Raw genomic sequence first — 15085 nt, forward strand, 5'->3', positions numbered from 1 at the left:
TCTACCTTCATATTTGATGGAGGGTTTAAGTGGGTCCAGAACTCCATCAAAATTAATTTACCTCAAGCATGCAAAGAAATCACGAACACTGCCATCTAGCTTTCAACGTCGTGTTTTTTAAAAACTACTACATTGCTACAGTCCTGCTTTTACTCCCTGGTAGGTTAGGATTGTGACTTCAGAACCAGTCTCTGATACTGGGCCACTGTACTTGAAGTTTCTACTGCCCTAGTTCTTCTGGAAGGCTTGTGGGGCTGTGAAGGGACCCAGGGTCAAGAGAACTGGAGGAGCACAGATGCTGTAGGGAAAAGGGAGACAGAACAACTATAATAATCCAGAGATTCTGGAGTCTGAGGCAGGGGGATCGCAAGCTGAAAGCCAGCCAGCCTGGAAAGTAGGAAGAGACCCTTTCTACCATTGAGGGTACAAACCTTTGACCTACAATTTGTCCTGCCTACAAGATGTGCAGAGGTAAAGATAGAACAGAAATTGAGGGAGTGCGTAACCAATGACTGGCCCAGGTTGAGGTCCAGGCCATGAGAGGAGGCCACCCCTGACACCGCTAGTGATAGTGTGCTGTATTTGCAGACAGGAGCCCAGCATAGTCATCATCAGACAGCCTTCACCCAGCAACTGATGGAAACAGATGCAGAGACCACAGCCAAACATTAGGCAGAGCTTAAAGAATCCTGAGAAGGAAGGATTGCAGGAAGCAGAGGGATCAAGGTCACCACAAGAAAACCTACGGAATCAACTAACCTGGGCCCCTAGGGGCTCACAGAGACGGACCCACCAACCAGGGAGCCTGCAGGGGACTGCCCGAGGCCCTCTACACACATGTTCCAGTGGTGTAACTTGGTCTTCATGTGGGACTCCTAACAGCAAAAGCAGGAGTCGTCTCCCCACTCCCGCCCCCGTTGCCTGCTTTTGGGACCCTTTTCTCCCTCTGGGCTGCCTAGTCTAGCCACAATAGGAGAGGATGCGCCTAGTCTTACTGCAACTTGATACGCCAGGCCCAACATGTGCCTCTTATTTTCAAGCTTTGCGAGGCACAAGAAACCCCTCAATCATATTCCATCTAACTGCTTCAGAAACGGGTAACTATTTCTGTAGATTACACTCACCCTCACCCTGCTCCTCAGTGCTGAATTTGTTGTAGAACAACGGATTAACGGTGGAGGTGACGAGCCTATAAGCTAATGTGATCTTGCGATACCAAAATTTTAAATGCTCTTTTCCTCCCCTTATTTAAAAACTAATTAAATACAAAAGCAAAACATATAAACCAGAAGTTAAAAATGAAAGTCAGTTTTAACTAGGCTCAAAGTTGAGGACAGAGAAAGAGTCATGTCGGGGAGGGGGAATGAGAGTCAGGGAGGGGGAATGAGAGTCAAGGATGCCGGGTGTCCGCATTGCTGGACAACAAAAAAGTGCAAGGTTGTGCTTCAAGAAAGCCAAAAGAGTGGAGCCCACAGGCTCACCCAGCAGGTCCTATCAAGATCCAGTGCCCGGCCGGGCAACAGCGTGGGGAAGAGGACTAAGGGCATTCGTGGGTTCACTCTAACCAGCAGCCATGGAGAGGCTCTCAGCCAAGGCTGAGAGGGAGAGGAGAAAGTGAAAGACGTCAGGGTCCAGGGACAAAGCAGGAGAGAACTGGTACAAAACTGTCAGAAAGCCGGGAGGAAGAACCATGAAAGGGCAGGGTGGGTCACATTTGGATTTTGATTTTAGCATATCGTCCCCGAGATCAAACCCAGGGCTTTACACATGCTAAACAGAAGTATGTCACTGAGCGACACCGCCACCAGCTCCTGGTTGTTGCTTTTCACGAACATTTCCTGTCAAAAGTTCTATGCACTTAACGAAGAGAGATCTACAGGAAGTATACCTAGCAGAACGAGTTCCTAATAAATGTAATCATACGTAACGGTTTGTTTGTGCACTTGAAAAAGCTATTTAAGTGTTTATGTATGTGACTGTGATATGCTGTATCTCCCACATTTCACAAATGGTTGTCTCTATAGGTTTGTAAACATGCATGTGTTGATACACGCCTGTGAAAACACAACAAAACTCAGACCATAGATCATTAAACTTTCTTTGAGAAGGTCTGTAATGTAAATCTTCTCTATATCATTAAATATTCTTCAGACTAATTTTTCTTAAGAGCCGAATCATGTTGCCCTGTAATCATCAAGTGTTCAACGTGTAATTGTCATGTATTTCATGTGTAATCATGTGCGCAGTCACTCAATGATTGTTTGACTGAATATTATTCATTGTTTATTTGGGTTGGTTTTTTGTCTCCCATTTTCTTCCTTTGGAGTCATCAGTTCAAAAATAGTAAAAAATGTGCTGCACAATTTGTGATTGGAATAATGAAACCATCCTGGTATTGTTTGTTGATTGTAAACAATAAAATTTTAGCTTTGTGCTGTAAGAATGATAGTATCTCTTAAAGGGGAGGGTTTTGCCAGAAGAGCAAAGCCAACCAGCATATCTTGCGGGACACAGGAAAAGGGTATTACTAGGAATACAATAGTATCAATTAGGAAGGATGCAGGAGTACCAGGACTACAGAAGATTTAGTCAAAGAATTAAAGCAATCGAGGCTTAATTTTCACCACATGCTACTCCGGGCCCTCTAAAAGTTGGCTTTGCATTAAGTTAGCTCTGCCTGTGACCTCGATGAGATGAGTCACTAAATTGCGAAGTTCAATCCTAAAGATAAAGAGGCTTAACATAGGGAACTCATTTCTCAGTTACCTTGCAATAAATTTAATAATTTAAATTAAAAAAATCAATCTCAAGAAAGGTAAGACATAACTGGAGAACTAGGGGCCGATAATTTCTTTTTCTTGAAGCTTACAGCTACTAAAGCTCAAAGCAAATTAACCTTCATGGCAACCTTGTCACTGGGTGTTAGTGACAGCTACCAAGCACTCCTCAAGAAATAAAGAAGTAATAGTTCAAGAGTTACACGGAGGGCTCTTATAGCTGAGAGATGGGAACGAGCCTGACTCAGGGGAAGGAGATGGTCAGCAAAGTGTAGCCGTGAGCCCTGGTGGCCAGTCTCCCAGCAAGTATACCCATAATGGGAAACCCAAGAGAGGAAAGGGAGGTGAGGGGTTAGCTTTTCAGGAGTCACCACTGAAGAAGTCCCCCGTGGGCTGAGCTGTGGGCAAGTCTGTCGAGAACTTTCTTGATAGCTAATTGATGCAGAAGGGCCTTCCCACTGTGCATAGTGCCATCCCTGGACATGTGGGCTTTACAGGAAAGGTAGCTGAACAAGCGCTTGGAAGCAAACCAGCACGCCACATTCCTCCATGGTTTCTGCTTCAAGATCTTGCCTCTAGTTCCTGCCTGGGCTCCCTCAGCGATGAAATATAACCTAGGCCACAGCAAACCCTCTCTTCCACGAGTCTCTTTTAATCATGGTGTTGGTCACAGCGACAGCAAGCCGACTGGAACAGAAATTGGTGTGGGGAATGGAGGGCACTGTGAAACACCTAAGTTGTTTGGGGAAGGGCTCTGTGGAAGTATTTGAAACTTTGGCTAGAAGTCCTCAGAGTTTGATGAGCTGTCGTGGGAAGCCGGGAGAGAAGGCATAGAGCAGTGCAGACAAGGAAGGCCTGGGTTGTGAGGTATGAGAGCGAAGCAAAGACGATCATGTCCGTTCCTATGATACTGTGAATTGAAAATCTGTGGTTTCTTGTCAGCTGGTACTGAAGAATCGGACTGATTAACAAAAGACCAGTGGCACTGAAGCGGGACCTTTGCTCTATTGAGACAATCAAGGCTGGTTAGCTGGGCTGAAAATGATCTGTCATTAACATGACAGCAGCATCGTTAGGGCAAAATCTTCTGGAGACGACTTTCTTGGAGCAAGCACACATAAGCTGTGGCCCGGTAGTGAACCAGAGACTCATATCAAGCTAGCAGCAGAACTTGGCAAATAATGTGGAACAGTCTCCCATGGGGTACTGGCTTTGAAGGCACGAAGGGGCCACAGAGGGCAGCTGAAGGCCGTCAGTGGGCAGGGTCAGAGTCACTGGTGAAAGGTCTTTGGTGAAGGTGCAGCCTGGGTTGTAGGGAAGCCCCCAAGATATCGGACATGCCAGGACTGAGGAAGCCTGCCAAGGAGGTGTGCATACAGCCAACCTGAGCCTAGAGGATAAGCTGTGTGTGTGTGTCAGGTGGGAGAGCTGGCGACATGAAGCTGCCTAAGGCCTGTGGGGCCCAGATCCTGAGAGTCCCGGATGCCAGACTGCAGCTACAAGAATTTGGAGATACACTGCTAGACCTTGGGTTTGCATAAATGCAATTGTTTCTATGGACTAGTTCCTCCCTCTTGGAGTAAGAGAGTAATTTTTTTTTTATTTCATAGGATCTTGCAGTTAAAAGACTTGAGATATTTTATAGAAACATAACTTCTAACAAAATATAATATATCTAAAAGTTGGTTGTTGTAGCTTTGTACAATTGTTTATACAAATTCAGTAAACGAAATATCAAATCGGGGAAGGTTTAGGAAACACCACCCACCATATAACAACGACACATGAATGCAGAACTTAAAAACTAGGGAGAAGTCGGGTTCTGAATCTAAGTGAGAACTTAGCTAACACTTAAAAGAAAGGATGAAAAGGGAAGAAAAGGCTGTGGGTGCTTTGCTACTTTATTCATGGTATAAATTAGCTCCATAGAGAATACAAGACCCTGTGATTAGAGCAAAACCCTCCTGTGTATGAAGGCTGAGGGCTGAAGGCCGAATTGTAACATTTGAGAAAAGGGTGAAGTCCTGTGGAAAATACTTAACTTTTTCTTTGGCTATATTCAGATTTATGCATGGCATGCTCTTCTGCATTCTTAATATGCAAAGTAGGCACTCAAGATCTATTTAAACATGGAAAGTTATACCATGCTTTGTGTTATGATATGAATGTGGGATTTTGGAGGCAAACAGAAAAAGAAAGGTTATGGTTTAAGGTGATGTGTTTGTATACTAAAGCCAAAAAGGAGTAAACTGCACTGGCTAGATTTTGCCAAATAGGCACAAACCTGAGCATACTTGGGAGGGGGGAATCTCAGCTGAAGAGGAGCCTCCATCAGATTGGTCTGCGGGTATGTCTGGGGGGCATTTTCTTGATTGCTAACTGATGTAGGAAAGCCGGACCCACCCTGGCAGGCCTGAGCTGTATAAGAGAGGTAGCTGAGGAAGCAAGGAAAAGGCCAGAAAATGGTCTTCCTTCAAGGTCTCTGATTCAGTTAGTGCCTCCAGCTCCTGCCTTCAGTGTCTGCCTTGGCTCCCTCGATGGTGAAGTGTACGCCAAATAAACTCATGTCTTCCTCTAGGACACTCTTATTTTCTCACAGCGACTCAGGGTGTGCTTTTACCATCTCAGACCCTAGAATAACTACAGGCCCTTGTTTAAAACAACAAAACAACCCAGTTACATGTGTTTTTAGAAGAGAACGTGGGAGCTGCTGGGCCTAGACAATTGTGGTTCTCACCCTGCTTAGCCAGATGGTTTGTTGTTGTTTGTTTGTTTACATCCTTGAGTAAACACTAAAGAACAGGGCCTCTTGCTCTCATATAAACACACTTTCCAAACAAAGCTGCCTTGGGTCTTTCCAGGATTGCCTCGGGATAACTATTTTTCTGGGAAAAGCATATCCGCCTTTAAGGTCCTGTCCAATGTTCCTCTTAGCTCTGTCTTCACATGTTCTCCCAAGAGCTCGCATTCCTATGAGCCCCCCAAATAATGTTACTACAAAGCAGTAACTAAATATAGAAGCCCAAACCTAGGCTATCTAACCGTGAATTCCAAACTCTTTTCACTGCGCTGTCATCTGGGTTTTGAGTTTTCTTCCCCCAAACAGTTCAAGTAGTTGCTGTCCTCTGAAGCATCTACAACAAAGATGATTCTAAAATCTGGTGTGAAAACAAATCAGGACCCAACCTAAGTTACTCTGAAAGAGAATATTCTGTCATTGAAACCTCCCTTTTTTAAAAAATTCTCCTTAACAGTGTCTAACTCCCCTCTCAATAGCCCTCATAACTCTAACGATGTCCTCAGCTGCTGGGTCCTTCCGGGGACATTTCTCCCTAGTGGTGACTTTGTGTGGCTTCTTTCTACCTGTGTGCTTTGGTTTGAATAGATTATGCTCCATTCCAGTATTCAAGTTGAACCCATGAGCCTAAATAAGCTCCTTTTCTTTATAAATAATACCGTTTGGGCATGATGTTACAGCTACAGAAACCAAACAGTAGAGACTGCCTTCACCCGTCGACTCTGAAGCCTATTTGGGCTTATTCTTGCCCACTTGTGATTACTAATGCAGAGTGTGTCTATAATTTACAGCAAAGCCTGTGGAGAGACAATGTCCTCAGTGGGGTGGGACAGTTGTCAGGGTTCTTTACACAAAGCAACCTCGGGACGCGTGTCCTCCTGATGCATGGTCTACCTGAACAAGAGGAAAGGTTTGGGACTTAATCTGGCTGCATCCCCACTCCTAAGCTGCACAGTTCTGTGCCCCTATTTTATTGCCTAAAAAATTAGGCGATTCCTAGTATTTAGCCCAGAAGGATAGTTAATATAAGATTAAATGCCACAAGAATAAGTAACCACATCCCAAAGACATTATAAGGCCTTTAAAAAAAAATTAAGTACCATTCTAAGGCTGGGCTTTGGGTGGCAAAAACCATTCTCTTACTGTCTCCTTATTGTTTTACCACTTCCAGTCCTTGTTTCACTCACCCTAGAATCCCTAATTCCAGCCTTCCTCACCACCTTTCTTAATTTTACCCAGTAGAAACCGATAAAGCAGGATTCAAAGCAGCAGCAAAGAACCTCTGAACAGCAGCCCTTTACGGCCTTCCTCCATTCTACTCTCTGTTTTATAACCTTCAAGCTGCACTGCAGGCCCCAAGTTGGGAACACAGAATAGACACACACACACACACACACACACACACACACACGGGCTCACCAGTAATAGCACTTCTTGTCTCACATGAAAAGTGGACGCCTCTATCGTGTGAAATAAAGTAAGCCCGAGGTGTCCCCAGACGCAGTGTATCATTATAAAAATCCTTTCTTTGGGGGCTAGAACAATTCACAGAAAGCATGCTTTACTTTTGAAACAGAATCTAGCAGCCAGTGGCTGTCTCTGTGGTTTCTCCAGTTTGAGCAATATTGGACACTACCAACGTGTCTCCTTTTCTTCCCAGAGAACGGAATTACAAAATCCTGGTTTCTATTAGGGTGTGTCCTACACTCTCTGTGCTGCCAAGCTTTCCAGTTTTATAGTCTGTACATGGGTAGATTTTCCATGATCATGTTCAAATTTATTTCCAAGCAATGATGTCTAAGAAAGCCACTAAGCATTTAACCAAAAAGAACATTTCTGATGTAAAACAAAAATAGCATACTTTTATGCCTCAACATATATGGGATGGAAAGGATTCATCTTAAAATTTTTTTTTGTCCAGGGAGAGGTTGTTAAATGAAGTTTATTCTTTAAATTCTCTCTCTCTTTTTTTTTTCTTTTCCTTCTCTACCCCCCTTTCTCCTTTTTCTTCTTTACGCTGTTAGGAATCAAACCCAGGTATTTATCCATGCCAGGCAAGGACTCTGCCACTGAGATACACCCTCAGCTTTTTCCCCCTACATACTTACATAGAATACACCCCAAACATCCACCTACACAGTCATTTTATATAAACGAAAGGCCAAATAACTGGAAAAACTAAACAAAATGATTTATGGGTATCTTTCTAGAGATTTAAACAGCCAGGGCTACACACACACACACACACATACACACACACACAACCCTGTCTCAGAAAAAAAGAGAGAGTGAGTTAGCGTTTTAAATGTGGATTAAAGTGGTGACTGTGGAGGAGAGTGAACCATTAGAGAAAATGCTAATGGAGAGTGTGGCTATGATTTCATTCGGCAAATGAAAAAGCAAGTACTATATATTCTCAAAAAGAAAAACAATGCAGGAAATGGTTTTATCTGCTCATATTCATATGCACGATTTCAGAAACTTCCCGTGAGAACAAGCAGTGTCGCCCCATGCTCCAAACCCTGTACCACACACTGCGAGGGTTGCCCCATTTCAGATTCAGTTTGGAGCAAGTGTTTCCTCCACCTAACATGAGCTGCCTCTCTCCTCTTCCCTGGCCTCTTCTACAGAGATTGGTCCAAAGAGAAATTGAAAAACAAACGCACAAACAAAATCAAACCAACCCTCCTCTTGCCAACCTCTGCCTCCAGGTCTGCATCCTAGAGAATCACCATATCTACCCATGCATGCATACATGGCTCTATGCATGCATACATGCCTCTAGCTAACTACTCACCCAGCAACCTGTCGCTGGGTTTAAGGAACATGGGTGGGATGGAGGTGGATGATACAGATGAAAAAAGGGCCAGTCCTAACCTTTAGGGAGCTCACAGATAGAATAGCACAGTATAGAAACAATCATAAGATAGAGACTGTTGTGGCCAGTGCTAAGGAAGAATACAAAAGAGACAGAGAGGGATGTAATCCCAGGAAAGGGAGGTCTAGAATCTTCAGGCATTATAGCTATTAATATCTCTAACATGCTTCCCCCATGCAATGTCCACCATGGAGAACAGACAGACTCTGTTATCTCTCTTCACAGTTCCTCATCATTTCTAAGAGGCCAATATAGTGCTGGAATTGCCAAACATGGTGAAGGAAGCATAAGACAACTGCCAGTTCTGCTCTATAGGGTAAGGCTTCTGCCCCTGGCCTGGCCTTCAGTGTAAAGTTCCCAGAAAGTTCCTCCAGATGCTCACATGTCTATAAGAACTTCATCCATGGAATCTGAGGATATGAAGAAACACAAGACAAGCTCCTGACCTCAAACAGCTACAGCTCATTGTGTGAGCAGGACAGAAACCAGTTCAAGCTTCAAAAACAGGAACAAGAAAAGGAACTTGACAAAGAGCCAAAGGGTACAGCATGGTCAGGCCATTCCTGCCTTTGGATGGCCAGTTCACTCACCATCAATCTGTCAGCAAAGAGTAGTCAGCAGGCCCCTAAAACACACAAAACAAACCTGGAGAGTCTACCAGATTACCTTAGATCCAAAGACGATCCTTTAAACAACACATCCCGTCACGTGCTGGCAGGGACATGGTTCTGAAGCACATAAGTGGGGCCTGGGACTCAGCCCCCCCCCCCATGTTTTTCTGCCTCCGGGTCGCTTTCACTCAGCTGTTCTCTCATTCCAACTGAGCGCGCTCCATGTCTCCCTCCCTTCTCCCATTGCTCTGGCGCAGTCTGTAACTAGCTTCTGCCACTGTCTCTGAAATCCCCCTGTACCCTTGTGCTGTCTGCATCCATGCACCAGCCTCTCCGGTGCTGTGGTGGCACCCCAAAAGCCGAGCCTCTCAGTCTCAATAATCTCTGCATTTCTGCACATCTCTGCAGGATGTGATTTCTGGTGGGCTTTTTGTTGGTCAAGTCTGCCCAACAATCAGGGGATACCCCTTTCCCAAGTTTTAAAGACCTTCTTATCATTAGCCTATTCCACACTGACTTTATTTCCCGAGAACTCCCAGCATTCCAGCTGCCTTCCTGTTCACCTGTCTGTCTGCCCAAATTATCTAGCTTCTGGAGTGTCTGTCTCCTCTTGAGAAGTTACTGTATCACCTCTTCCTTATTAGCTGGACCAAGCTTACGATCCAAGGAGAGGCCGTCAGGGCCTATCATTTTCCCAGCTCTTTTCTCTAGAAGCAGCCATCTCATGCACAGACTCCATCACATGAAATGTTTTTCTGCTTCATGTCCTCAGGTACAGTCAACCTGACTTTCCTGGGCCAGGGAGTTAATGGTTCAAGAAGGTCTTCTAAGCCAGAGAGGAAAAAATTGATTTCTCTAATGTTAATCCCCTATTGCTCCTTAGGAATGATTCTCATTCATTTTAGAATTAATATAACAAGCCCTAGGACTTCCAAGAGATGGATGATAGATTTGCTAAATGGAAGACTGCCAGGTTGGGTCTCTGGCGTGAATCCAGTGTTCCATAAACTCTGCTGCCTTCCTAGTCATAGGAGGAACCACAAAATGATAGAAAGGCAGGAGAGATGCCGTTAGCAGAATGATATAGAAACATCATCCTGTGCCTCCTAGGAGGGGGGAAAGACTCGAAACAGGATTTCTACAAATCTCATCCCAAACCTCTCCTCCCCAGCCCAGGGTGTTTGTTACTCGATGAGAGATCTATGCCACAGAAAATGGAAGACCATTGAGAGAGTCTCTTAAAGCCACAAAAAAGCAAGTAGTCTATGGAAAACTGTGTCACTCCTTGCCAACAGGCAAGCTCAAGAGGAACATGAGTGCCTCCTGCCGCCTGGATGGTACTAAGAGGTTTATGGTGTGAGAGGAGGCTGCCCCCTCCTTTCCATTTGGAGTAGCATGACACGTTGAAGCTGCCATCTTTACATCAGCAGGTAGACTGGCTGAGGTGTCCCGTGCCTTCCACAGCTCTGCCAGAGCCGAGCAGAGGATGGTGAAAGCAGAACGTTGCACTGTCCCCATCTTGATGAGCTCAAAGGGGAGTGAAGATGAGAAGAGATGTTAGCCAAAAACCACTCCTAGTGTTCATACTTTAGCTGAAAAGGAGACGGTTCAAAACCCTCATCAGCTACTCAGTGTAACCATGGCAAATACATTGACTTTTAAATACACACCTTGCAACTTTTAGTCTACAAAAAACTAGGATCCATTATGTAGTAGGATTCTTAGAGATAAGCCAATCAGGTGATAAACAACAGCTTCCATTTACTGAAGTGATGGAGAACACTCTCCAGGTGTTGGGCACTCGATCCTGGTAGAGCTAAGGTTGGAGAGTGAAGTTACTTGCCCCTGACACTAAGGTCTTTCTCGTTCTAGAGTTTATTTTCTTAACCTTATAAAGTGCATCTTTCTTTGTACAGATGAGATGGCAGTCCTTACAGCTCCTCTCTCTACACATGTGTGCCTGGACAGGCTGTCAACTCTTATCTTTCTCAGTTATAGACTCACCCACTGGCAGAAGGTACAGGGCCACAGAAGAATGCCAGTTTCTTGAAAGGACAAAAGTCAGCTTCTATGGACAAATGTTTGTCATTTAAATTGTATCTGAATCTGCAACAGCAACAGTTTCCATTTGACAGGATGCAAGCAAAGGAAGATGGAGAAACAGCTCGAATTCTGAAGCTTTGTCACAAAGGGGAAACACTTCCAGACTGAAAATAATGAGTGAGACTAGATGCCATTTAGCATAATGGCTCATGACATTAAAATAAATGTTCAAGTCGTGAGCACACAGGAGAAGAAACGACTGTAGGAAACAGTGAGGTGCAGACAAATGGAGACAGCTTGCCCGAGCTGGCTGCCCTCCTCTCCAAGGCGCGTCTGACCTGAGTGATAATGTGTGCAGGTCGCTGTGCAGACGCCTTCTCGCACGGACTGTCAGTCATTCGGACAGGCAGTGACATTGCAGGCTTGGGGGCAGGCACCCCAGGATGTGTATGCACTTTCTCGCCTCTTTTCTCTAAATACTAAGAACCCTGGAGCTCCCCCTCCTTTTCAAGGAATCTCCCCTCCCTCCAGTCCCTTGCTTCCACCCACAGAATAAGTAGGTGGATTGTGGCAACGTTACTGAGATTTCTAACAGTCAGTGTCTGGTGTCCGTCTACTCCAAGCTCTGGAAAAATGCTTAGATACACACAGCCACCTATTGAGTTCACCTATCGGATTATATGACTAAAGAAGATCCGAAAGCCACCTGTGAAGCAGATCTCGGTGCCTACAGTCACGGAAATACAAGGCGCGCAGGAGGGTAATGTTCGTGAACAGGCAGCCACACACGCTGCACCAGGCAGGAGTCCCTTGCGCAGCTATCTTGGTGCCGACCTTACCTCATGAAACCACCTACCCTCTGAGGGGTAAGGGCTGCTAGGAAGAGAGGAGTCCCAGGGTCCATGGCTGGGAATATGGGCAAGCCCTTCAACCCATGTCACGCTCTGCAGAGTGGAAATCTTAAAAAGTGAAACAAACAACGAAGACCGTCTAGCTGGACGCTGTCCTACCCTGATTCTTGAACACGTGTTTCCTACCCCCATACCTGCTCTACGAGACCTTCCCCTGGCTGGTCCCACTGCTGGCCCTTGGGAAGCCTGAGGACTTGACTGTGTGCAGGTCTGTGCTGGGAGAGTCCCAGCATGCGGTCATGGTCTGTGGGGCCAGCAAACCTTCAGGGCTGTGCTGGGTGCGCAGAACTGTGGCTGCAGATAGAAAGTGAGCGGTCCTGGAGCCTGGACCCCAGGCCGGGGCCTGGGGGGGGGGGGGGACACCGGCTGGTGGAGGTGGGCTGAGCCTGGAGGAAAACAGACTCCCGGGTGTGGACAGCTTACTCCCGGTCGCTCAGGACTGGGGAGAGGCGGAGAAGCACATTCATGCTCCCCTAAGTCAGCATCCGCCCATCCTATCGCTTCCATAACTACCGACTCTTAAAGGGGAAAGCGGGTTCTGCGCGTCACTTTGGGACCCCTCGCCAGGGGCCCTCCTGGCTGGCCTCGCGGCAGGGGTGGGCTTGCGCTCGGGCCCCACCGGCGGCCCAGCAGTCTCGGGAACCTCAGGCGCACGCCGAGCCGCGAGCCCTGCTGTTTTCCCACCGACTCTGAAACGTGGCCTCGCCGCCCCGGAGTGATGGCCCCGGCCACACACGCAAAGTTACTCCAGGAGGGTTGCGCCGGTTTCCGTAGACCGCTACAAGGCGCAGATTTCTCCAGCCCTCCCCCACCCCGCCCCCGCCCCCGCCCTGCAGCGCTCCCCAAGGCCGCCCGCTGGAGACCCCGCCACCGTGCGGTCCACGGAAGATGCCCCTCGTGTCCCTCCGACGCACCCAAGTGCAGGGGGGTGGGAGGACGCCCCCGGAGCCGGTCCCCAGTCTGGCGTGGAGGGCTCGGGCTGCTGGGGTCCCTCGCTGGCCTCCCCTCCTTGTGAGCCCCCCACCCCCCGCCCCCGGCCGGGTTGCCCCGCGCTACCTGCAGCAGTCACCGGCTCGCCCTCGCTCTGCTCTCCAGAATCTGAATCCATGCTGTGGGCTTCCGCCCGCGCATCCGCTGCGGGGCGCTGGAGCCGGCGTCCCGGCTCGGCTGCCCGCCGCACGCGCCGTGTGGGCTGCAAAGAGTCTGGAGCCCCGGGCGGCGCGGAGTGGGCAGCGAGCGTGTGGCCAGACGCGGGGGCCAGGGGGCGGCTCCGAAGAGGCCAAGCCCGCTCCCGTGGCCCTCCCGCCGCCCGCCAACGCCTGCAGGCGAGGGGAGAGCCCGGGGGGGGGGGGGGAGTGGGGAGGGGAGGTGACGGGGGCTGGAGCCGGGAGGGAGGGTGCGAGGGAGGGAAAGGAGGAGTGTCCAGTGCCCCACAGCTCCCGGCTGGCATCAAGAAGCCCGGGTTCCTGCACACCCGGAGCCCTGCACCGGGAGCCCGGCGAGGTGGCGCGGGTCTTCTTGGGTGTGGCAAAGTTTGTAAGATTGTTCAGTGAACAAGTACCTCTGTCCACTTTAAAGAGCGGTTATTGTTAGGCTGTAGGGTCGTGAGGCTGCACGCGTTTTAGTGTTCAACTTCACCGCTCAGACACCGTGAGCGAGATCTCTGTGCGTCTGTTTCCTCGCCGAGCAAAGGGAGCGAGCTAATAGTCTGGCGGGGATGTTATGGAAAGTGTAAAGCCGGTTCGCTCGCGCTGAACAAGCGGAGGGAGGGCCTGATGCCTAGTGAGGAAGTAAACAGCTAGTCAGGTAGTGATAACTCGGCTCTCAGCCCTTCTTGGTGTGGGCGTGGCTTGTGGAGCTGGTTCTGAGAGCTGGGTGAGCGCCCAGCCTGAATTGGCCTGGATGGAAGGCTGGACCCGCCCTGCCAATCAGGCTGCTGAGCCAAGTTTTGCCTCCAGCTCAAGAGGCATGAATTGATTTTAAAACCGTTTTCTCTTCTGAGGAGATGGCGTCGTGAATAAGAAGGCTTGGTGTTGGAGCATCGGGGCTGGATTTAAAAATCCTGCGTGCTCCGCCCCCCCGCCCCCAAGTGCACGTACCCCCACGGAAGCCAGCCACAGGAGGATTAGCTGCCAGCCTAGCTCCAGTTCAGTGAGAGATCCTATCTGGAGGGAGTAAGATAATGATGGACACCTGATGTCCTCCTTTGGCCTGAAGTTGGGAAGAACCCCCCCCCACACACACACACACATACACACACCATTATGGGACTGAATGCAAAGTACTGAACTTTCTCAACATCCACTTTCACTTTCTTCTTTTTTTTAAAAAAGTAATTTATTACCTAATCCAGGGACCAAGCCAGAAAGGAGAAGAAGCATCGAACAGAAAAGCTGTTGCTGTTAATTTCTGAGTATTCATGGACTTTATTGTATTCCTCTCTTGCAGGCTTTGTATTCCTCTGTTGCGGGCTTTAAAATTCACGGAACCTCAAGCCTGATTCTCTCCGAGTATAAACTTCCCACAGCAATTGCAAACTATTGACTTGAAGGAGAAGAAGTCAGGGAGAGAAGGCCCACCTAAAGGTGTCAGATTCCCAGAATGCCCTCTGGGCTTTCGTTTTGTGAGAACTGAGCCCCAGGGATGAAGCAACGGTTGAACCATTTGCGATTGCGTTTAGAATAGTGGAAACATAGCTGAAATTTGGTGGCTGCAGAGATCCAACCTCTCCTTACCCCCAGTTTACAAAGGCAATATTTGGGTCTCAGTCCAGTGAGGGGGTCTGAAATCAAAGTCTCCTGGAGTAGACAGCTGCTACTTACTGCCGTGGCCCAGTGAGCCAGGCAAGCGCTGGCTTCTCATCTAGCTGGTAGCCACTTCGTCTGGTAAGACTCTCACAGAGCATCGTTAAAGCTCTAGTTATTGTTCTAGGGGAAAGTTTCCCAGAAGCCCGAAGTCGTTTGCTCTGGTGATAAAACTTGGATTTAAGGAAATTCTCAGTCTCCTTCACAGTCCACCATGGAAGAGGAGCCGTAGTAAGTGTGGAAGGAACTGCCCAATGCTGGTTA

At 47.9% G+C, this 15085-nt stretch overlaps 1 protein-coding gene across 1 annotated transcript in view; it reads right to left on the bottom strand.

Annotated features, from left to right (window-relative positions):
• Positions 1-13316, bottom strand: part of Tnfaip8l3 (TNF alpha induced protein 8 like 3) — a 39382-nt gene extending 26066 nt beyond the window's left edge. Inside the window, exon 1 of the mRNA XM_021638692.2 lies at positions 13074-13316. Within this exon, the coding sequence (XP_021494367.1) occupies positions 13074-13125 (52 nt within the window). The 5' untranslated portion in view covers positions 13126-13316. The remainder of the gene's footprint in view (positions 1-13073) is intronic.
• Positions 13317-15085: the final 1769 nt, after the last annotated feature.

The sequence above is a fragment of the Meriones unguiculatus genome, chromosome 1, assembly GCF_030254825.1.
Source record: "Meriones unguiculatus strain TT.TT164.6M chromosome 1, Bangor_MerUng_6.1, whole genome shotgun sequence".
Classification (NCBI taxonomy): Eukaryota; Metazoa; Chordata; class Mammalia; order Rodentia; family Muridae; genus Meriones; species Meriones unguiculatus.